General features: G+C 43.4%; 1 protein-coding gene across 1 annotated transcript in view; it reads left to right on the top strand.

Annotated features, from left to right (window-relative positions):
• SCRN1 (secernin 1) overlaps nt 1-24,305 on the top strand; it is a 75,911-nt gene that overhangs the window by 13,445 nt on the left and 38,161 nt on the right. The window contains exons 2-3 of the mRNA XM_079711717.1: nt 5,553-5,712; nt 18,475-18,656. Coding sequence (XP_079567843.1) covers nt 5,554-5,712; nt 18,475-18,656 — 341 coding nt within the window. The 5' untranslated portion in view covers nt 5,553. The remainder of the gene's footprint in view (nt 1-5,552; nt 5,713-18,474; nt 18,657-24,305) is intronic.

The raw sequence follows: 24,305 nt of genomic DNA, 5'->3' as shown, positions 1-24,305 counted from the left end.
ATTTTAGTTTATTTTTCTTCGTGGAAGAGATTATGACATTTCATAATGCTGTATAAGATTATAGAGGGAAGGGGAGAAAAATGGTAAAGTTGGTTTTTTGTGTCATACATGAATGATTTAACAGTTTATAAAAATCCTGTTAACAGATTTCAAAATGCATGTTTTATACAGTATATAGATGAGTTAACTTTTCAGATTTTTTAATCTGGTATGTTAGCCAGTATTTTGACAAATAATGGGAACAAAATTGAGATTCCTGGAATTAGTTTCAAAAGAATTTCATCTCAGGGTGAGCAGAAAATTGGCTTTCTGATGGGCCACTTTTTCTTTTCCTGTTTGAGGCGACTGCAGGAGGCCTGCCCACTATTTGTGTAAATAATAGTAATGAACATTTGTGTACTCCCTGAGTAACTCTGAATTGGGCAGGCTATATAGAAAAAAAAAAAGAAAACAAAGTACTAGAGAATAACTATAATAATGCTGAATAAAAAACTTGTCCTAACTATAACTCAAATAAGAATTTGCCAGTTTTGAAATTTTAGATGTTGGGACATAGAAATAGAGCCAAATTTTTTCCTTAAAATAAAATTCCTAAATCGGTAATATCCCCTGGGTTTATTATTTTTTTAATCTTTTGTGTGTGATTATATAAGTATAAATACTTGTAGGAAAATTGAAGACAAAGGAAAATATAAAAAAACAAAGAATTTAGTGGTCAGGCTACCACTTCTGGTCTTTTTCTCTGCATATTTTCATGTAGTAAGACAATTTTTTAAAATAAATTTATTTATTTTATTTATTTATTTTTGGCTGCATTGGGTCTTTGTTGCTACTCGCGGGCTCTCTCTAGTTACGGCGAGCAGGGGCCACTCTTCGTTGCGGTGGGCAGGCCTCTCACTGCGGTGGCCTCTCCCGCTGCGGAGCACGGGCTCTAGGCACACGGGCTCCAGCAACTGCAGCATCTGGGCTTGGTAGTTGCGGCTCACGGGCTCCAGAGCACAGGCTCAGCAGTCATGGCGCACGGGCCCAGCTGCTCCACGGCATGTGGGATCTTCCTGGACCAGGGCTTGAACCCACATCCCCTGCATCGGCAGGCGGGCCTTCAACCACTGCGCCACCAGGGAAGCCCTAAGATAATTTATTTTGGACACCCCCCCCACCTCCCCAAACCATTTCTCCATGCAATTAAAAACTCTTCACAAACATTTTAATGGTTTTATAGTATTCTACCATATAGATTTAGCATAAATTTTTAGCCACTTCTCTGATGCTGGACAGTTAAGTTTCCATCAGTTTTTCACCTGTATAAAAACCGCTGTAATGCACACTTTTGTGCATGAATCTTGTCCATATTCCTGATCATTTCCTTAGAGTAGATACACAGAAATGGAATTCCCTTCCATCTACTGCTGTCTGCTCCCTGTCACAGCCAACTTCTTTGAAAAGCTATCTGTGTGCACTGGCTCCATTTCCTTCCTAAAACCTGGCTTAAAAGCCTTTAGTGGCTTTAGTGTTTATTATGGGACAGACACTAAAGTCCCTGCCGTTGCCTTCAAGACCCAACATGAACTAGCCTCTCTCCCTGTGTCTCCAGCCTCTTCCCTGTTACCTCTGGCTCAGCCACACTGGCTATTTGATGTAATGGCTCCTTCCTCTTTCTCCAGCCACAGGGCCTTCAAACCTGCATAGCCTCCCTCTGGAATAGTCTCACTCCCCCACCCATCCGTCCTTTGTGGACTATGAGGTGAGATATCTACTTAGAGGAAGTGGTTGGAAGTTTGAAGAGAAGTGAAGGTCTCAAAAGTTCATTTAGGAGTTAAAGAGAGGAATTGACCAGACAAAGTACACAAGGGGTTTCCAGGTAGCAATCAGGGCCACTTTCCAGGTATATTCAGAGTCAGGAATGTGAGATTCACATCAAGGGAAATGGAATTGTCCTCTAGGGCTATGATCACCTTTAGCTTCTGGAGAAAAGAGCTTGCTTAAACTCAGTTCACCTAATGAGTTCAGTATCCACTTCCTGTGTTTATTTTTCTCAGTCTTGTAGCATTGTCCTACCTCTTCTTGACTTAATTCAATTTATGTGGGTGATAGCACAATTTGTCATAGAATAAATGGAGGACTTTACAAATAAATACTTTTGGGGTCATTGGAAACCTCAATGTGAACGTCTTCATTTCTGGGTTTATTGGGAAGTTGTAAAGTTGCTCTGTTCAGTAGGATTTCTACTACCCACCTGTGGCTATTTAAATTTAAGTGAATTAAAATTTGTAATAAAATTAAAAATTTAATCCCTTAATTACACTAACTACACGCCAGTAGCCACTTGAGGCTGGTGGCCACCGTATTACACAGTGGAGATGGAACATTTTCGTCATTGTAGAAAGTTCTGAACAGCACTGATCTAGAGAGCAGAAAAGGATCCAGCTAAGTCATCTCTGAGGCTAGTCATTGTGTAGAATGGTGATCCAGGAAAAGTAATGGACAATTAGCTTTGGCTAGTTTGCTACAGGTCGTGATACACAGTTTATGGGTTCATCTAACATGGAAAAAAAATGACATAAAAATTCTGCTCCCTTCTGGCATTCCCAATCATTCCCAAAATTCAGCAGAAAAGCCAGCCTCTCTGGGCCCACATATCCCTGGGCTTCCTTTGCCTATGTATTCGTCATGGTCAAGTGACTCAGATGACCTGCTGACCAAGCAGATGTCCAAGCTGAAGAATAAGTGCTAGTCAGAAACTCCTAGGGGCAGGACAGGAATAAAGACACAGACATAGAGAATGGACTTGAGGACACGGGGAGGGGGAAGGGTAAGCTGGGACGAAGTGAGAGAGTGGCATGGACATGTATACACTACCAAACGTAAAATAGATAGCTAGTGGGAAGCAGCTGCATAGCACAGGGAGATCAGCTCAGTACTTTGTGACCACCTAGAGGGGTAGGATAGGGAGGGAGACAGGGAGACGCAAGAGGGAGGGGATATGGGGATATATGTATACGTATAGCTGATTCATTTTGTTATACAGGAGAAACTAACACACCATTGTAAAGCAATTATACTCCAATAAAGATGTTAGGGGCTTCCCTGGTGGTGCAGTGGTTGGGAGTCCGCCTGCCGATGCAGGGGACGTAGGTTCATGCCCCGGTCCGGGAGGATCCCACATGCCACGGAGCGGCATAGCCCGTGAGCTATGGCTGCTGGGCCTGCGCATCCGGAGCCTGTGCTCCACGACGGGAGGGGCCGCAGCAGTGAGAGGCCCGCGTACCGCAAAAAAAAAAAAAAAAAGATGTTAAAAAAATGCATGCGTGTTGTTTATTTTCTATAGATACGTCTTGTAAATGCAAGACCAGTGGATTTTTACTATTTTTTTAAAAAAGATTTATCTGTTATTATTTATTTAATTTATTTTTGGCTGTGTTGGGTCTTAGTTGCAGCATGTGGAATCCTCGTTGAGGCACGCGGGATCTTTCGTTGCAACGTGCAGGCTCCTCGTTGTGGTGTGTGGCCTTCTCTCTTGCTGTGGTGTACGGGTTTTTCTCTTCTTTGGTTGCGGTGCACAGGCTCCAGGGTGCGTGGGCTCTGTAGTTGTGGCACGCGGGCTCAGTTGCCCCGCAGCACGTGGGATCTTAGTTCCCTGACCAGGGATCGAACCTACGTCCCCCACGTCGCAAGGTGGGCTCTTCACCACCGGGCCACCAGGGAAGTCCCAGATTTTTACTGTTTTTAAGGATCAAGTAAAATAAGGTTCTGCTCATAGATCAGACACCAGCACTTTTGACATGGCCCAACAATGGGGGCAGAAGGGAAGTCCTATTACATACGAGAGTCATACAAACACAGGAAAACACGTTCTTTCCCGATCTTACCTTCTTCTGGGTCTGTTTCACTTTATTTGGCTCAGCCAGCAATTCTTCCCACCTCCAAATTCTAGGAATCCTCTATAAAGGCATTTTATCTTATAATTATTGTAGGTCTTCCTTACACATACAGAGTCTTGGTTTATTCCTCTCTATCCCTCAAGTTTGAAGATAATGTGGTTTTGTGAAAATGGGAAAGGTTAAGAGGAGGAAGAACTGGAGTCTCTTTATCTTCTTGCCTTTTCTTTCCCCCAGAGGGGCTAGGGGCTATTTTCCTGAGCTAGGAGGGAATTATTTTCAGAGTTATGGACTACGTACTTCTCTGTGCCCTGGGGAGGGACCTGTCATAAGCACTGCCAGGAAGAACTCTGACAGCCCGGGGTGTGTGTACACAGACTACCCTGAAGTAGCCTGAATGTAGACGTAGCAATATGGTCCCTCACAAAGATGTTTCTAAACATAGAATGTTGCTGACTCTGTGACTTGATAACTGGTCCAGTAATGAGTGAGGGAGTTGATTTTGACTGGCTTGCTCAACAGAAATTTTGAGACGCTGCTCTATTTGAGTGGTCAAAACCCAAAGAAAATATCTCGTATACTCATGTAGCCTCTACAAGTTGCAAAATATGTTCTCAAGAATCATTTCATTTGATGCTCATGATACATCTGTGGGCTGGGGCAAAACATGAGGCTCAGAGCGGTAAAGTGATTTGCTCAAGGTCACACAGCTAGTAGGTGACGAGGCTGAGTTTTGAATCCCGGTTGCTTTTCTGAGAATATTGCTTTACTTCTCATTTATATTTTAATGGAGAAGCAGATGGTAAGGATAGTTCCTGGTGCTCCAGTGGGACGGATGATGAAGCTGGCTGCTGAGACAGGGAACCTTAGGAAGGGATCCAGTTTAGGGAAGATGATGAACTCAGCTTTGGATATCAGGTAGGCTGGGTCTGTGGGTCAGGAGCTCAAGGAGAGAACTGAGCTGGAATTATATAGGTAGGTCACTGGTTCGTAAATGACAAGTGAAGCTCTGGGCATGGATGAGTTTTCCCAGAAAGAAAAGAGCATTAAATGAGGAAGAAAGAGCCAAGCAGTAAGGATGCTCGATGGCCAAGTAGAAGAGAACCAGCCAGCCCGGAGCAGCTAGAGAGGCAGGAGGAAAGCCAAGAGGTGCTTGAGTGTTATGTCATTGAGGTAGAGAAAGATATATATAAAAGAGGGGGGTATCTTTCAGTTTACTTCCAGACCCATTTCCCCATGACCACCCCAAAAACTATCATATGGCAGCCATGCATCTCTAGATCAGAGGCACTTCTGTAGTGCACTGTTACAAGGTATATTTATTTATTTTTGTATTGCTGTGACAGATGGCAGCGTGTGTGTTTTCTGCCTGGAACAGTAACCTCCTTTCCATTCTCCTGCGTCCTTGCACTTTTGGCTGTCACTGCGGTCTGTTGCGAACCTGAGATCCTTTATTCCCACAGAGTACTAAACAATATCTGGTGTCAGTGGTTCTGTGATTCTCCTCCAGACACCCCACCTTCATTTGCCAGCTGGGCTCTCTTAATGAGCTCGCGGCACACAGTTCAATACTAGAACTCTCTTAGTGGGTGAAATATGTTTGAAGAACTCACCGGTGGAATGTTCCATGTTAGGCCTGCTTCCATTCTCTCTCTGGCATCTCTCTCTTTTCAGGATGGCTTTAGCTCCTCCAAGTTACTGTTTTGTGGCCTTCCCGCCACGTGCGAAGGACGGTCTGGTGGTATTTGGGAAAAATTCAGCTCGGCCCAGGGATGAAGTGCAAGAGATTGTGTATTTCTCGGCAGCTGATCATGAACCTGAGAGCAAGGCTGAGGTAAGTCACGTGTTACCGTCTCTCAGTTAACGTGTATTCTCTTTCTCTGGCTTTGCCCAGCACCTTGATGTCTTAACCTGGAAGCCTGCTCACAAGTCAGAACTGTCATGTGGGTTCTGTTGATTCCTGTCTCCATTCAGGTTTGTTCATAGCCTTAAAAACAGGGTCACATGGAGAATTCTACATTCGTTGCTATGGCCCATGTTTTATACTTAAGTAAAATATTTACACAATTCCAAAGTCAAATCTATGAAATAAGATATATTCATAGAAGTCTAGCTTCTACCTTTGTATCATTCACTCCATTTCCTTTTTCTTCTATAGGTTATCATGTTTTGGAAGTTTGGGGGTTTATCCTTCCATTTAAAAAATTCCATATTAATATATGGAATAAACTACACACACACAGATACATATCCATATGAATATTTATCCCAGTCCCTTTCCTCCCTTCTCAGATGAACGGTAGCATGCTATATACACTTTTTTCCACTTTGCTCTTTTCAACTAAAACTGTATCTTGCAGGTCACTCCATTTGGTCTCTAAAGAGATTCTTCATTCCTCATTTACAGCTGTGTAGTGTTTCATTCTGTGGATGTAATCAGACTTTAATCAGTCCCATATTACTGGACATTTGGGTTGTTTTCCAGTCTTTTGCTATTACAAATAGTGCTGAAGTGAATAATAGCCTTGTGCATCTGTCACAGTATCTGGTCTTGGTTTATATATTTTTATCATGTTAAAAATTATCCACCAGTTCTTATTTTGAGTGCTTAAAGAACTGTTTAGTCAGTATTTTTTTGGAATAGGTGCCTAGAAATGGGATTTCTGAGTCACAGGGTATGTAAGTATGTAATTTTGTTAGATATGGTCAAATTTCCTTTCATAGCTGGTGTACCATTTTGCGTTCCCACCAGCAATGTAAGACAGTGCCTGTTTGTTCATATTCCCAGAGTGTGTTGTCAAACTCTCATGATGGCTATTTCATGTTAGTTTTACATTCTGCTCTTTGACTAAATTCTTTTATTGGTTGTGTCAGCTTTTATTATTGATTCTCTTAGGTTTTCCAGGTGTGTTGTTATAAAACCTGCAAATAGAGATTGTTTGATTGTTCTTACATCTCTAATTATTTTCTTGTTTGTTTGGCTTATAGCTTGGATTCAGTATTAATAGTGATGGGGATAATGGATATCTTTGCCTTTGTTTCTGACCTGAGCGGGGACAGCCTCTAGTGCTTCCACATTAAGTAAGATGCTGGTTTGGGAACAGAGATTTATATAGTTTTGTCATGTTAAAAAGTATATATCAATTCATACTTTGATTGCTTTTAAATCCTCAAGAATAGGTGTTACATTTTGTTAGAGATCTTTCCAGTGATTATGGAGATAATCCCCTGATTTTTTTCTTCCTATTTAATGATAAGTTGAACCATCTTTGCATTCATGGAATAAACTTCTTGGTTATGGTATATTTAGTTGTATGTGTTTAAATGGTAATTGTTTGTTGAAGGATGAAGAATTTGGGTGAAAAAGATGGGAGCTAGTAGATTAACAAACTCTTGCCCCTGACATAATCTGTATTCTTTGATGTTCTATGCTTTACAAAATAAACTGATTTTTCTGGTGATTGTGCTAGGTTTTTTTTTTTTTTTTTTTTTTTTTTTTTTTTTTTTTTTTTGTGGTACGCGGGCCTCTCACTGTTGTGGCCTCTCCCGTTGCGGAGCACAGGCTCCGGATGCGCAGGCTCAGCAGCCATGGCTCACGGGCCCAGCCGCTCCGCGGCATATGGGATCCTCCCAGACCGGGGCACGAACCCGTATCCCCTGCATCGGCAGGCGGACTCTCAACCACTGCGCCACCAGGGAGGCCCTGTGCTAGGTTTTAAGTGGGTATTCATCAGTGTGTATTTCATTTTCTTATCTGAATCTTTATCTGTTTCGATCCTTTAAAAGCATTAAGCATCACCAGAGCAACAGAACTCTACAAGGAGCTGCTTATGCGAGGTGAATTTAACAGAGACACTGAGATGAACAGGCAGAGTGCATGAGTCTGTGGTCGAGGCAGTGGCAGACTGGCTCCCACAGGATATTCGCCAGAACCACTTGCCTCTCGTGTTGCACCACTAACTTGGTCCAAGCCCCTAAACTTCAGTGGGACCTTTCTTTCATACAGGCAGAAAAGAGTGCTAGGTTCTCTGGTGCTCATGCTAGCTTTTAAATGGGTATTCATTAATGTTTGAATGTCCATGTTGTTTGGATCTGAATGTTTCTTTCTGTTCCTGGAACAGAGTGGACTCGGTATGGATTAAGTCGGTTTGGTTTGCGTTGTTACTGACCTTCCCTGTCTGTCTTCCCTAAATGTTTCTTTTTCTCAGAGGGTCATGCAAACTGAAACAACACTTTGATTTTCATGTGGGCAGATTTAATTTCCCAAAGATGGCTATACCAAATCCCATTCCACATGTACTTCTCACAGTGTGATAGACACGCCACCACGGAGTGGAGGGTTTATGCCCCCCGCCCCTGCCACGAATCTTGGTGAGGACTTCCGATGGCATCATGCAGTGAAGCATGACGGAGGTGATGCTGTGTGACCTCCAGGGCTGGGTCATAAAAGGATTCAGCTTCCACTCGTCTCCCTCTTTTGGAACTCTAGCCCTAAGATCCCAGGCACCATGCTGGGTGGAACACAAACGCCCATGTACAGAGACCATGGGGTGGGGCCCACATGGAGAGCCTACAGCTAGTGTCAGCTGCCAGATGTATGAGTGAATGACCTTTCAGTGATTCCAGACCTCAGGCTCTATGGAGTAGAGACACACCATCCCTTCTGTGCCCTGTCCAGATTCCTGACTCATCAAATTCATGAACATAATAAACGGTTGTTTTACACCACTAAATTTGGGGTCATTTTTTAGTAGCCATAGTAACTACAATATTGCACAAAACCTTTTATAAATATGGCTGAAATAAATATTTTAGAAAAAATTTGTTTTCTTTTTTGGGGAATAGGTTAAATAAGTCTGTATTTTACTCTCACGGTTACAATCATTTTAGGAAATAGACTAGATTCCTTTCACTCGTTAACCTATGGTATATTAATGCTCAAATACACTATAGGTTACATTATGTCCCCTTGCATAAATAAGTGCAGCTTGATACATACCAGAGTTAGTCCCTAAGGCAGCCCTGACCTTGTTTCTGAGTTGCATGTCTGTGTTCTGAGTTGCCTCTGCACGTTTCCACATCCAAACTCTGCAGGCAAAATAACTACGGATCCAAAACCAAATTCACTTTCCCCGTCTCATCTGTTCCTCTAACAGCGCTATTGTCTGCCGCATCGTTTAATCTAGGAACGAGACAGAAGCGTTGACCCTCGTTTTCCCACTCCTCTGTGGATGCACGGGGGTGGCTGTCACTGAGTCTTGTTGCTTCCTCTCCTGTGTCCCCATCTCCACTCCACGGCCCCCAGCTCATTCACACCCACCCCCATCTCCCTTCTGCTTTAATCTGCTTATTGGTGCCCAGGTCTCTTTCTCCTGAATTCTGTTCCCTGCAGGGTCACCGGAATTTTCTTTCCAGATCACAGCTTTGTCATTGCCTTGTTTAAAAATGTTTGGTTGTTTATAGGACGAGAGTCCAGGCTGATCTGTATGCCATTCACAACTCTTCCTGATTGGCACCCTGCTCACTTTTCTTTCTTTTCTTTTAAATTAATAGACAGTTTCAGAGCAGATTTAAGTTTCCAGAAAAATGAGTATAAGTACAGAGAGTTCTCATATAACCCCTCAACTCCCCCCAACCCCCTGCCTCCCAGTTTCCCCTATTATTAACATTTTGCCCTAATATGGTGCATTTGTTACAATTGATGAGGCTGTACTGATACATTATTATTAACAAAGGCAATAGTTTACATTAAAGTTCACTCTTTGTTATATATTCTATGGGTTCTGACAATTTCTAATGTCATGTATCTGTCATACAGAGTAGTTCCACTGCCCTAAACATCCTCCGTGTTCTGCCTGGTCATCTCTCCCTTCCCCAAACCCTGGCAACCGCTGATCTTTTCACTGTCTCCATAGTTTTCCCTTTTCTAGAAGGTTATATAGTTGGAATCATATAGTATGTAGCCTTTTCAGATTGGCTTCTTTCACTTACTAATATACATTTAAGATTCATTCATGTCTCTTCCAGGCTTGATAGAATGTTTCTTTTTAGCTCTGAATAATATTCCATTGTCTGGATGTACCATAATTTATTCTTCCATTCACCTATTGAAGGACATCTTGGTTGCATCCAAGTTTTGGCAATTTTGAATAAAGTTGCTGTAAAATTTGTGTGTAGGTTTTTGTATGGACATAAATTTTCAGCTCATTTGGGTAAAGATACTTTTTAATGTAATTTTACATTTTGAATAGGTGATATATTGGTGTGGTTCAAAGATTTAATAACATTAAAAAAGGTTTACAGTAAGCAGTGTTAATCTCCCCTTATTCCTGTCTACCCTGATTCCCATCTTTTATTTATTTATTTGTTTGTTTGTTTATTTATTTATTTATTTTTGGCTGCATTGGATCTGTTGCTGCGTGCGGGCTTTCTCTAGTTGTGGCGAGCGGGGGCTACTTGTGGTTGCAGTGCGCAGGCTTCTCACTGTGGTGGCTTCTCTTGTTGTGGAGCATGGGCTCTAGGCGTGTGGGCTTCAGTAGTTGTGGCACGTGGGCTCAGTAGTTGTGGCTCGCGGGCTCTAGAATGCAGGCTCAGTAGTTGTGGCGCACAGGCTTAGTTGCTCCGTGGCATGTGAGATCTTCCCGGACCAGGGCTCAAACCCGTGTCCCCTGCATTGGCAGGAGGATTCTTAATCACTGCGCCACCAGGGAAGCCCCTGATTCACATCTTATGTAATCCCTTCTATTATTTTCTTGCCCATCTTTTCAGTGTTTTGTGCAAACTACTGCAAATAAATATGGATATGTATCCTTCTTTTTTTATGAAAGTAGAACATTATATACACTATTCTGAGATTTGATTTTTTTTAAATGTATAATTTCAAACTTACAAAAAGGTCTACAATTTGCTTTTTTTGTTTAGTAACATTTTCTAAAGAGTTTTCTGTTACTGAACATAGAGATTATTATTATTTTTCTTACAGCTGATAGTAGTCTATTGTGGAGATACTCCAAAATTTATTGAATCACTCCTCTCTTGGTGGATACTTGGACTTTTGGCTGGTCTAGAAAGTACAGCCGTGAAGAGCATTGTACATAAATCTTTCTGTACATGTGTAGGTACAGTCACTAGATACACTTCCAGATGCAGGATCACTGGGTCATAGGATAAATTTTTTGTAATAATTGATCTCCGTAAGGGTTGTATAATTTCCTGCTTACTTTTTTTTTTTTTTTTTTTTTTTGCGGTATGCGGGCCTCTCACCGCTGTGGCCTCTCCCGTTGCAGAGCACAGGCTCCGGACGCCCAGGCTCAGCAGCCACGGCCCACGGGCCCAGCCGCTCCGCGGCATGCGGGATCCTCCCAGACCGGGGCACAAACCCGTGTCCCCTGCATCGGCAGGCGGACTCTCAACCACTGCGCCACCAGGGAAGCCCCCCTGCTTACTTTTTTATCCTCATACTTAGTTTTCCTCTCCTCACTTACACGGTAGGCTTCAGCTATATTGAGCTGCTTGTCATTTCTTGAACAAGCAGCACTCTTGCATTTCTCTGTACTTTTGCTCTTTCTATCCCTTGCTGAGAATGTCCTTCCTCTCCCCTCTTGTCATCTACTTGGTAGACTCCTATGCATGCTTCAAGGCCCCAGCACCAATATCCCCTCCTCCCTCTAGCCTGCCACCCTTCTATGAACATGTAGCATTTTAAGCGTGTTCTATCATTATAAATCAATTGAAATTTACAGTCACCTGAAACTAGGGGGGATGAGTTCTGGCTCAGGAGGCAGGGTCCTGGGTTCTAGTCCTGCCTTCCCCATTTACTGCATCTTGGGCCTTTGAGCCTCTGAGACTCAGTTTCCTCATTTGCCAGAAGGAGATCTTAGCACCCTCTGTGTCTGCCTTCCTGGGTTCTTGTAAAGCATGTATGAGCTAACATGTGAAAGCACTTTGTAAACTCCAGGGAGAACACTGTGCAGAGAGAGGTTTTTTCTTCTTTTGAAAAAACAATCAACCAGTATTGAGAGTTTCTGTAACTCCAGGTGTCAGTTCCCAAGCTCCTATCTTTAGCACATGCTAAATCTGCTTTTCAAACTTACTCTTATCCGTTTAATTCCCAAACAGTTACGCCTGTCTCCCTCCCCTGTTTTTGTCCCAAGTACGGAATGATGGGTTCTTTTCCACATTTGGGCCTATGAGCTACAATAACTATAATGTAACTTTCATAATAGTCCCCATTAGCATACAGAAAAAGTTTAACTATGAAGAGTGAGAACTTCTCATAAAAACCCATCTATTCCTCAGCCATTTCATGACATTTTAAACATACATAGTCTGCAGTTTCCCTAGAGATCTCCTACATGAGTGTTGCAGTCCCTGGAGTCCATTTTCTGACAATAACCATGTGCAAAAAGTCACTGTGGGACTTCCCTGGCGGTCCAGTGGTTAAGACTCCACGCTTCCACTGCAGGGGACGTGGGTTCAATCCCTGGTCGGGGAACCAAGATCCTGCATGCCGTCCGGCGCGGCCAAAAGAAAAAAATAAATAAATAAAATTGTGGGGTTTTTTTTAAATGGAGGTTTCATTTAAAAAAAGAGTCACTGTGATTGCTCATCTGCCCACCTGCCCACCCTTCCAGCTGGTCCATCCTACCAGGAGGTCTTCTCTTCCAGTTCGTCCCCTTTCTTACCCTTCATCTTTCACTCAGTCTGTCCGTCGGTCTGCTTGTCCTTCTATCATCTACTCTATGTCCAGTTCACTTTGCTTGAGATGGAGGAATAAGAAATGGGGTCCTCCAGCACAGAGTTCCTCAGCTTCTGAAATTACACTGTACGTTTTTGTTCAGCTGCACAGCTGGCAGATTGGAACATTTTATTTTGTGTTCTTTAGCCTTTCTTCTGTGGATTCTGGGTTTTTAACAACTCCTCATTTGGTTGCAGAGTAGGATGGATAAGTATGTATCAATCTGTGAACTCCCCTGTGTCCTCTCTGAGGATGCTGTACACTGTGCACCACAGAACTCATCTCCCTTTACCTCAGGCCCTGCTTCTCCCTATGGGTAGGGGTGTTGAAGAATCAGATGAATAATTTCCTGGATTATGATGTTCTGTGTGTGCATGGGTGCATTTGTGTGTGTGTGGATGTGCATCTGTGCTCATGGATGGGTATAGGTCTATTCTTAAATGGTTACACCTTCTATTTAAGAAAAAAATGGATCCAACATTAGAATATTTTCCTGGAAGAACAATGGATTTCAACTACAGTTTACATGAGTCATACTTGGTGCCCAAGAGAGTAATTATACCACAATTTATGGAGACAATTCTTGATAGCCAAGTCAGGTTTGATACATAATATTTTTTGAAAGATTCTCTTATTATTATATATTAAACCTCACCTCCATTTTTCTCTCCTTTAGAATTCATTGTTTCCTTTTCTTTGAAAGTTAGTTTTAATTTATTTTTATTTTCTACTGTATGAAGTTCAGTGTGGGATTAGTATCCTCAGCAAGGCTATACAACTTTCACAATTGGGGTGGGTTTTCAGTAGATCATTTCCCTTTTCTTCCCCCAATGAAAATATTTGCAAGAAGAATAGAAAAGTACCAATTAACGATAGCTGGTGGTGGTGTTAGTAGCATTGTTTAGGTGGTGGCTGTATTTGTGGTGTGTGGAGTATGTGTGTACATGGTGGGGCAGGGAGTGGGTCCTGAATGTTAATTCTGAAGATTATCCCCTACCGCAGGAGAGCACAAGTCATTCTGGAATCAAAGACATCTGATCAGAGCTCCATGGCCACTAAGTAGATTGTGTGTCTTTCTTCGTGTTTTCCTGTGTTCTTCTCTTCAGCCCCAGGAGCAGGAGTCCCCAGCCTTCTGTGGGGTCAGAGCGGCTCCCTTGCTCCGTGGGAGAACGGCTCGGCAGGGGGCTTCCTTCCATCACATCCCCTTTCCCAATCCTGTTTCTGACGCCAGGCCTTTGCATTGTCCATCCTCAAAGATCTTACAGCTTCGGGGGAATAAAAAGCAGCTCTTCTAAAGTGTGGTCAACATCTTCTTTTGTCTTTGTTTAGACTCACATGAGCCTTAAGGGCACATTTTCAAAAACCAGTCAAGTAGCAGGCAGGACACTGGAATAAAAAAATTAAAAAACGAACGACCTCAGTGATAATTAACAGTGCTGCTTGAGAGCCACACATTTTCTAAAACTAAAAACTATTTCCCTGAAGCATCCCATTTTCCCTACCTTTGTTTCCCACCCTAAGAAGTCTGGCTGACTCATCAACTCATTTCACAGCGGTTTTCGCTGGTGGTGCCAGGGTTGTGTTCACCATCTGAGTACAGTAGGAAAGGCACAATGATTGCGTTTCATTAATTGAAACGTCTATTGTGTGAGTGTCTCTATTCCCCTTTCACTGGGTGATATCCAGAAATAGTGTGTGCAGGAATGTGCAAGGGGTAGGCGACAGCATGACGCTGATTTAGCTTTTTCATTTTGGACACCATCACACAAAATAATAAAGGGTTTGCCCTGAAGAAGAATTGTCATTTGTTTTTGTCTCCGGGGCCTTGTCAAGGTTTATCTTTCCATCCTCCAACCTGGCATGTGTCCCCAGGAGCCACCTGAGAGCGACAAGCTCAGTGCAGGTAATACCTTTAAAACCTCAGTGATTAGCATTAGGCAGGGCTGACATTTAGAAGTGTGCCTCACCACGCCCCCTGCCCTGGGCATTCTTATGTCGCTGTGTGGCCTTGGCCCCCAGAAGTCACACTAGCTGAGAGATTTGTTTCATTAAAGGTTGGGTGGGTGTGGCCATGGGGCAGCAGGATGAACTGCTCCTTTTTCTGAAACCCCCTTGAACAGCTTAATCACCAAAGTGAGGCCAGAACTATCCCTGTCAAGACTGATCTTCTGAGTGGTGAACGTTTTCTCTTTTTCCTCATAGAAACTTGGCTAGGACTTTTGACTTTAGAACTCAATTGTTTTTCCAGGCTGAAAGAAAATTTCAGGGACTTTTGGATTTTTTTCCCCAGAGACACCTTTCCTGCTACCTCAAATCCCACTTTTTCTCTGCCTTGTTAATAATGTGGAAATTGTGACTGTCAGTGAATTTTACTGAAGAAAATGACTGCCTGCGGAGTTCATGTTCTAGATGGCTGACTTTACAAAGTTTAACTCATTACGTCTTGTGTAAATGTTCCTTATTTGTGAGGTTTGCTCGCAAACTGGGATTTTAAATAACTGATCTCTATGAGACCCGTGTGGCCATCCTCCTCACTCCCTCCCACACCTGGGTGTGATTAGACAGATTTCAAACCCAGTGGACCATGTGTGAATTGCAGCCACAGAAGGGCCCTTGCGAGGCCCAGACTTCTGTGGTCCATGACAAAGATGCCCCGAGGGGCCTGTGTTGTAGGCTCACTAAGGCTGGGGTGCACACCCACCCACCTCTCGCTCCCCGACCCTGTGGTCTGTGAGGAGATCTGGGGCATCCGCTTGCAGCCTGGTGCTTGGGAGGCGCTGATTTAGCCCATCTGGCTAGTTGGGGATCTCCTTCCTTCCTCATGATTCTAAGTTTGACCTGAAAAGTGTCAGGCTGGCTGCATGTATTTTGGACTCCCACAGAGACCATATGGTCTTTTGCATTCAGTGTTCAACATTTTTATCTGTCAGTACTTATTGAGCTTTTGCAGTCCTGTGACTCAGTGCCATCGTAGCTCCCCTAAGTGGCAGGGTGGAGGACCTCCCTGAACCGTGAACACATTTTTGACATCCCCACCTTTCTCTTCTCAGGCTCTTACCTCTGGCTGGAATACCTCGATGTCTGGCCTACTTTTCAAGATCAACCTAAATGTCACTCACTTGATAAAACCTCTGCCCACTTGGTTGTGTTCCCTTTCCTTTGAACCTCTATTATGCTCCCTCCGACCTTTGTTATTCATTCGTTCATTCATTTATCCATTCATTCATTCCAGAAAAGGTTTATTGATGCCTACTATATACCAGATTTGGGATATATCATGAACTAAACAGCAAAGATCTCTCCCTCCTTCCCTTCTGTAATCTCTCAATAGCGCTTACGTTCTAGCTGGTGGAGATAGCATACATAAACAGCAGGTACAGTACGTAAGTCAGTTATATAGTATTTTGGAAGGGTCAAAATGGCATGGAACGGGGAAAGGAAAAGCGAGAGCAGGATCGTGTCGATCAGAGTACAAGGTTGGAGGAGGGGACGAGATGCAGTGCATATTAAGCAGACGGGCCTCAGTGACACTTACCGAACTTGGCCTGTGGTCATAGTCTGCGTATGTGCCTTCTCCTTTCCCAACTGAAGGGACAGAGACTGTGGGCCTCCTCACTGATTTATCTGCCAGCAGCACTTAGCACGAAATGCCTTGTGTGCGGTCGGTGCTCTGTAGATACTTGGTGAAATGGGAACGAATGTGTCAAAGTGAATTTGAGGGCAAATAAAAAGCTCATTTCCTATTTTGCTTTTTTCCTGTCCTTAAAGAAAATCCTTTATGATAAATCTGTGCTTAAGAATCTGAGATTCCTTCCCTATTTACTTAGTCTTTTCAAGATAGAGTTTGTCACTGGACCTCAGTGGGTACAGGGGTTTTGGAAAGTATTGATCAATGCTGCTTTTGGCATGAAATAGTACAATTCTAACATATAAACTTCAGTTCCATTTCGAAGAGCACAGAGGACCGTAGTTTGTTTACTGCTTTGGCCAGCTTTTTGCTGTAAAAGAATCATTTTTTTAAAACAATAAATAACTTTTGGGAACTGAATAGGGGAAAACATTTCAAGAGTATATTTTACTATCAATTTGCCATGAAAAACTCAAAGGTCTCTTGACAACCTCCGGGTTTAATTAGCTTTCAGTTTACAAATACTTATCAAATGAAATAACATTATGCCAGTGCAGAGCAATACCTAACGTGGATTGTGAAGATACGGATGTCACGTGACCAGTGAGTGTGCATTTCAGCTCTTACCTGAGGTTTAGAGATGATGGAAAATCAATGCAGAGTAGCTTTCTGGGCTGCATTCAGTCCATATAAGTGGGTCTTGAGTCAAAAAAAAAGATCTAAGGCTGCAGTTGATCCAGTGCTTTCAGGTGCCCAATTTAAAATGCAAATGGCTGCTGTGGCTGATAAATTTCTCCCCTGAGAGCTAAAAAGCTCTGTGTAATTTAGAGCCCTGAGTTCCATACTGCAGCTTCCACGGGAAGAGTATGTGTGTCATAGACTGCTAACGTGTCAGCGTCAGGAGGCTCCTGTGGACAGCCTAGTTTAGTGCTTTTCCAACTGCTCTAGCCGAGTCCTCCCAGGGGCCCGGTATGGGGAGGGGAAAGGCTCTGAGTTATCTATCCCCAGTCCCATGCCTGTTCTTCCATTCACCTCAATACACTTTGACCAGTTTTATTGTCTGTATGCTTTTATGTAAGAGTTTGTATGGAGGAAGTGTTCTGAGGCTAAAAATATCAATACTTGGAAAGAAGTAGCTTGATCTAGATTAGCTCATTCATTTTCCAGGTAAAGACACAGCAGCCTGGAGAAGGTGAGACACAGCTCTAAGTGGTTATGTACTGCAGTTGTAACAGCAGTTAGGAATATGCCTCTCTGGGACTGTTTCCTTATATGTCCACCTCATGGGCTTAGTGTGGGAATCAAATGGGACAGACCAGGAAGCACAATGGATAAGAGAGTGTACATTTAATGCGTTAGTTAAATGTAAAGTATCACTATCATTTTCTCTTTTCTACCACTAGAGCAATCATGTGGGTTGTCAAACTGTGTTCCAGGGAGCCCTAGGGATCATTGCAGGAAGCTTAGGGGACCTCTTTTCTTCAGACAAAGCATCTTTCCTTTTATCTGCTTTCTATGTTAGGCATCTAGGTAAAGTTTCTTTTATAGATAGGACTCTATAACTTTTTTTTTTTTCCCCTATTTATTTATTTATTTATTTATTTTTTAAATTTTTAATTTTTTGCTTTATAACAAATTTAATCAGTTATACATATACATATGTTCCCATATCCCCTCCCTTTTGCGTCTCCCTCCCACCCCTCCAGGCGGTCACAAAGCACCGAGCTGATCTCCCTGTGCTATGCGGCTGCTTCCCACTAGCTATCTACCTTACGTTTCGTAGTGTATATATGGTAGTTTGGTAGTGTATAACTTTTAAAATGTTTGAAAACCACTGATCTAGAAGGAGTTTTACAAATAAATAGCTATGCTTGTTTGAAATGCTGGTGGCCATCTGTGCCCATTGAAATGACTAGATACAGAATATTCAGGGCAGAGATTGCTTGAATACCTGGTTCGAGAAAATGGACTGCTGTAGATGTAAACATTATGCACAGATTGGCCTGAACCAAAGAGACAGAAAACTGATTGAGTGACAAGACTGACACCCACTGTGGAAACCTTTGAGCTGCTTTGAGACGTGTGGTGTTTTTTAAGTCTGGGTGTTCCCAAGGCCTTTTATTTCTCGGCTCTGTTTGTAACCGATGTGGTGGTCTAATGTAAGCACCAAGGTGAAAACTAAGTGGTACCTGACAGGTGATGGCCCTTTCTTTCCTGTCTTCATTTTTTAGTGCACTTACATTTCAATCGACCAAGTTCCCAGGACCCATGCCATCGTGATAAGCAGACCTGCCTGGCTTTGGGGGGCAGAAATGGGAGCCAATGAACATGGAGTGTGCATAGCCAATGAAGCCATCAATGCCAGAGAGCCAGCCGCTGAAACGGAAGCCTTACTGGGGATGGATCTGGTCAGGTACTGCCTGGTGATTCTTTGAAACAACTGCCCAGAACAGGTGGGGTGTGGGGATGGGATTTATCTCCCTCCAGACCTCATACTTCATAGCGCAATCCTTTCAAAGAAGACTTGTGCCTTTTGATATAAACTTGGAGGTGATGGAAAAAAGAATAGATTACAATGGAGTATTATTCAGCAATAAAAAAATGAAGTACTGATACCTGCTATAACATGATGAATCTTGAAAACGTTATGCTAAGTGAAAGAAGTCAGACACAAAAGGTCATTATTGTATGATTCCTTTTACATGAAGTATCCAGAATAGGCAAATTCATAGAAGCAGAAAGTAGATTAGTGGTTGCCTGGGGTTGGAGTGGAGGATGGGGAGTGATTCCTAATGGATATGGTGCTTCTTTTTGGGGTGTTGGAATGTTCTAAATTTAGATTATGGTGATAGTTGCACAACTTTATGAATATACTAAAGACCACTGAACTACACTTTTAAATGGATGAAGTTTATGGTCTTTGAAATGTATCTATCTAATAATATATAAAAATAAAAAGAATATATAAAAAATACATAGAAGATAAAGGAATAAAGAACAGAAATCACTTCCCTCCTTTCCCCTCTAAGTCTTGGTCATCTTTTCTTCCTTTCCCTCCCCTTCCAGCCACAGTGTAACAGAGGGAAGCGGACATGTAAGCTCGGCAGGATGGGGGTCTCTGTCGGCTTGTTCACTACTGCGTCACAAGCACTAGGGGTTGTGTGCCTGGCACGTAGTGGCTGACCAACGACTGAGTTTGGAAAGAATGACTAAAGTAGACGGTGGGTGGGAAAGAAACAGCGTTCTGAAATGGCTTCCTTTTTTCTGAAATACTGAAATGCAATAGAGTAATGGCCTGCTTGAAAGACGACTGGGCTGGGAGCTGGAGGTCTTGGTCTTCAGTGTGGATACTTGTCACTTGTCCGATGTGAGGCCTAGCTTGGGTGACCTCCAGAGAGCTTCCCACATGTAACATCCTATAAAAAGGAATAGAGGTTTTTACATCTTGTAGGTTTTGTAGGGAGACATTGCACATCCTCACAGAGACCTCCGTGGCCCATAGCTTCTTCCAGTGGATGGACAGGTCTGCTTGTGACACCCCTTTGATGCCATATTGCCTTTATACCTTCCTCACCCTTCCTTACGCTTCCTGGTTGTTATAAACTCAGAAGGAGCAGGTTCCCTGAGCTGGAGAAAAGGAGGGAAAAGCCTTATATTTATAATCAGTTTTCTCTTGATCAACAGAATGAAATGGATAGAATAACAACAAGTGTTGAGCTTATGTTTTGACAGTGGTCCCAGTATTTTTACCTCCGTGCTTAATAGAAATCCTAAAAATGAAGTTAACAATGAAAAATAATGTCCCTTTTATGCCTTATTCATAACCTTGCATTTTGAGTTATCATTGACTTTATGGCAGGGGATTTATAGAACTGGCAAAAACCACCATTTAAACAGCTGATTTCTAAGGGACGACAGAAAAGAATTTAAAAAAAAAAATTTCTTCAAAGCCTCTGATGTATCTTCTCAAGTTCATCAACCTATAAGACAATGAGAGTTACTGAATATATGCTTTGTGCTAGACTCTGTGGGCACATGAAGAAGCTCAAAAACGTCAAAGAGATTTTAGTCTGGTTGCAGGGAGAAGACAGATAATTGAGCAATGCAAGATTTTAAGACCAATTTAAGATGACAGAAGGAGAGGTGTGTCTCAGGCAATCTGAGATTTGTAGCCACATGAATGGCACAGAATCCTAGGCCCTCAGCAAACACCCCTGGTTGTTCAGAGATGATAATGGACTGAGTCTGTTTAGGAATGCTTCGAGAAGAAGATACCTGTGACCTGGGTGTACAACACTGCGGGATGTAGACCGAGAAGATATACTTGGCACATAATTGGGGTTGTGATCGTTACCAAGGTCTGGACACTAACAAGTGTCAGGAGTAGATTATAGGGTGAATTTAACCATAGTCATTTAACTTTAATGCCTTCCCTGGCCACCCATGTCCAGTTATGACAATAAAAAAGCAGCTATGTGAAGAGGACCCTGCCGCAGGTGTCTGCACCTTGAGTGGCTCTTTGTGAGTTCAGGGTCTCAGCTTTATACAAGCTATGATCATTTCAGCCAAGCCCAGTCGGATAGTGAGGGGCCAGTTCATACTAACCGAATGCTAAAAGTGACCCCTGAGCCAGAAGGCCTCCTAGATCAATGTCTCAGAGGCTCCCAGGTGATGGGTGCTGAAGCACCACAGAGCACTGTTTGAGTAGCAAGATTCCAGAGCAGTGGGTCTCAAAGTGTGGTTGGTGACCCAGTAGCTCTGGCATCACCTGGAAAGTTGTTTGAAATGTAGATTCTGGGTCCCCACCACAGACCTCCTGAATCAGCAACTCTGGGGGGTGGGACCAGCAATCCGTGCTTGAACGCGCCCTCCCGGTGCTTCCGATACACATGAAGCCTTGAGAACTGGGGCGCTAGAGGAAAATTTCAGTCCGTGAGCTGTGTTCTCTCAATTTGGGCTCAGTATCTCCAAGGTATTGCTGTTGGAGGAGTCACTACTTCCTCTGTCTGTGCTTGTCTGCTGTGCTTGGATGCCAATTCTTTCCTGGACCACTCCTGGGAGAGCAAGCTCTTTGCATTTTACACTCTATTTCTAGTGCTTGCTAGACCTGGGGTTGATTATTCAAAGATTATATAGGGCCAGCTGCCCCTCTATGGATTCTGATCTTTTGTGCTTTCCAACAGCACGTCAAATCCAGCCTCAGTCCAAAGGGATGTTAAGTGAACGTTGGTAGCACTTTATTGGGCACTGAGTTTCAGATAAAAGTATAATTTGTATGTGTTTCCTAGAGGTTTGCTGTGGGAATTCAAGCATTAGGCAATACTGTTTTTATACTTCATTTTCAGTTTATGTTTATGATGTTAAGTCACATCTACTTTCGATCCACTGATCTCTGTGTCAACGAATCCCTTTCTCCAGGGAAGAGGCACATAAACACATATACTCCATTTCTGCATGTTTCAGGAGGTTGGTACCAAGTAAAAAGAAGCTGAATGGAGCTAGCCTAAAAAATGGGAATTTATTTTCTGGAGGTCAGGGCTCTCTTACAATCCAAGGTCTGTCTCTCACGATAATGCATCTTGGCCTCTTGGATGAGGACTAGAAAGCTCTTAGAACTCATTCATCAGTGGCATTCTGGTAAATGTTTAATAACCAGTCTGTCTCTCACAATAATGCATCTTGGCCTCTTGGATGAGAACTAGAAAGCTCTTAGAACTCATTCGTCAGTGGCATTCTGGTAAATGTTTAATAACCAGACTGGGGTGGGATGGTGGGGGGAAGCTCTGATTTGTAGCCTTTTCCAGTTTCCGTGATGTAAATACTCCCACGATGACTGATTTCAGGCTACCAATGGTTTAACAACTAGATCGAAATTCTTGATATAGAACAGTCTGCTCCGAGCTGGCACAGCTGGCCCCAGTGCATCACTGCATTCATTCAGTGTTTCACGCCTCTTCTTCCCTTTGCATGACTGCTCTATTCTCTTCTTTTTCTGTAGACTGACTTCTGCTGCTCCGTTTGGGTTTAACTTTGTCAGTAAAGCCCAGTCCATCCCAATATTTTAGAGCATCTTATAATTCTGGACACTTTCCATCAGACCCTCAGCATATAAAAAGACACAAAAGTCCTTGAAAAGAGGCCAGTGTAATCACTGGAAAGGGCCAAGAGTTGTCTTTAGGTTGTGGGGAGTGTGAGGACCCACAGGTGACCTGAAAGGGGGCCCAGCCAGTGTCTGTAGGAGGAAAGAACCTGTGGATTAGAGTTACTATTTTGCGAACACTGTTATATGATGCATCTTGCATAGAATATTTCATTTAACTTTGACAGCAATCCAGTGAAGTGGGTCTGATTACTTCTGTTTGGTAGACAGGAAATGGAGGTTAAGGGGCTTGCCAGAGGCTTCGACAGAGCCTGGTGTACCGGGGCCCACTCCCTTCAAGGAGGCGACCCCTGTCTGTACTAGATCGCAGGTTACTTCTCCTTTCCAGGAGCCAGGAAGCTCTGGATACCAAGAGATGGAGGTTAGTCAAAAGGTTTCCCACATCCTTCTTCCAAATCAGTACAGCCCTTAGCATCTACTTTTTCCCCTCCTGCTTCTGTTCCTCTGGCTAGAAGCTGGGAATCGTTCGATGTCCAAAAAAATCATGAACCAAGAGGGGCCTTGCAGACCCCTGGATTTGCAGGGGGGAAGGAAGATTATTTGCATCTACATCCCTATAGGAACACCAAGCTCATCCCTAAAAGGGGAGGGGAGTTGACTGTTTTTATGACTTTCCCCAGGGCAGTGATTATACACCCAAGGTAAATCTAGTTATAACTTAGTTTTACCTAATTGGGATTCAAAGGCACAGGGGTCTCCCTAATTAATGGAGACATAGGTGTCAAAAAGACAAGCAAGCCGAGTTTCTAAACACGAGGGCTTGCATTAGGGGAGTGCACACGGTGCTCATCTTCCTTACTGAGCTGTGCTAACCTTTCAGGAATGGGCACAGTGAGCTTGACATACCAGTGAAAAGGTCATGGGCCCCAAAGAGGGATTTTCTCCAGGATTTCCCATAAAAAATAAGGATCTGAATTTGGGAGCATCTAACTCCAAGATCCAGAAAAACCCGGACCAAGCACACCCTAGGAAGGATTTGAATTTTACTGAAGGTTGATGTCAGAGCGAGACTCTAACGTTGGCCCAGTTCATTTCATTCCTTTTCCTGCTCCAGTCAAGCCCATAATGAGGTGTAGCACCCGAAGTGAAAGTAGGCATGGGGGCCAGCAAGGCTCTGTTCTCATTTTGCATCAGATGAATCTGCCTCATCTAGGAGGGGAAACTGTCATGAAAAGCTTAAAACAGGCCTCAGTGTTGGGAGACTCGTGGCCTGGATCACCATAGCCTGGTGCATTTGTACCTCTGAGTCTCAGGCGGAGAGGGTGTGACCCGCTGTCATTCACAGCTCTGGCAGTTGTCCTGTTCTCAGCCCATGGCAGAGAGACCGCAAGGAAATGGTCAGGTGGGACAAAGGCGTATCTTCTCTCCATGGTCCTGGCATGAGGGGTATAATCAGAATCGTGTCTGTGGATGAGCACTGAGGCGCCCCTGCAGATGCCGTGCAGAGGGCATCAGACTCAGTCTGGGAGGGCATGTGTGTTGGAATCTCAGCGTGGGACCCAAACAGGCAGAACAGCAGGAGAGTAAGTTAGAAACTGCACAAGAGAAGTCACAGCTTCCAGAGGTGGCACTGTTGCCCCGGCTGGGTATTCACAGGCTCCTAGCACACACTTGCATGGGTAAGTTGGGGCCCTGCAAAGGCCCTGGGCACAGGGTTCTCCCTGGAATACGTACATAAGACAGTGTAACCAGGGGCCACCAGGGACCTGTGGAAAGCAGGGCCCCTCCTGTGTGCCCAGCTCTGGGCTGTGAGAGGTACTCACAGCACACCTGTTTGCTCTGGATCCTCAAGGTAAGGTGAGCACTTATTTCCCCTGCTCCTTTTTGGAGAAGATGGCACTGACCAACAGAAGAGTCCACTAATTCCATCTTCTAACGAGTTTATTCTTTTATCACTCCCAT

The sequence above is a fragment of the Hyperoodon ampullatus genome, assembly GCF_949752795.1.
Source record: "Hyperoodon ampullatus genome assembly, chromosome: 9".
Taxonomy (NCBI): Eukaryota; Metazoa; Chordata; class Mammalia; order Artiodactyla; family Ziphiidae; genus Hyperoodon; species Hyperoodon ampullatus.
The sequence above is the reverse complement of the archived record's forward strand: the minus strand, read 5'-3'. Positions and strand labels throughout refer to the sequence as shown.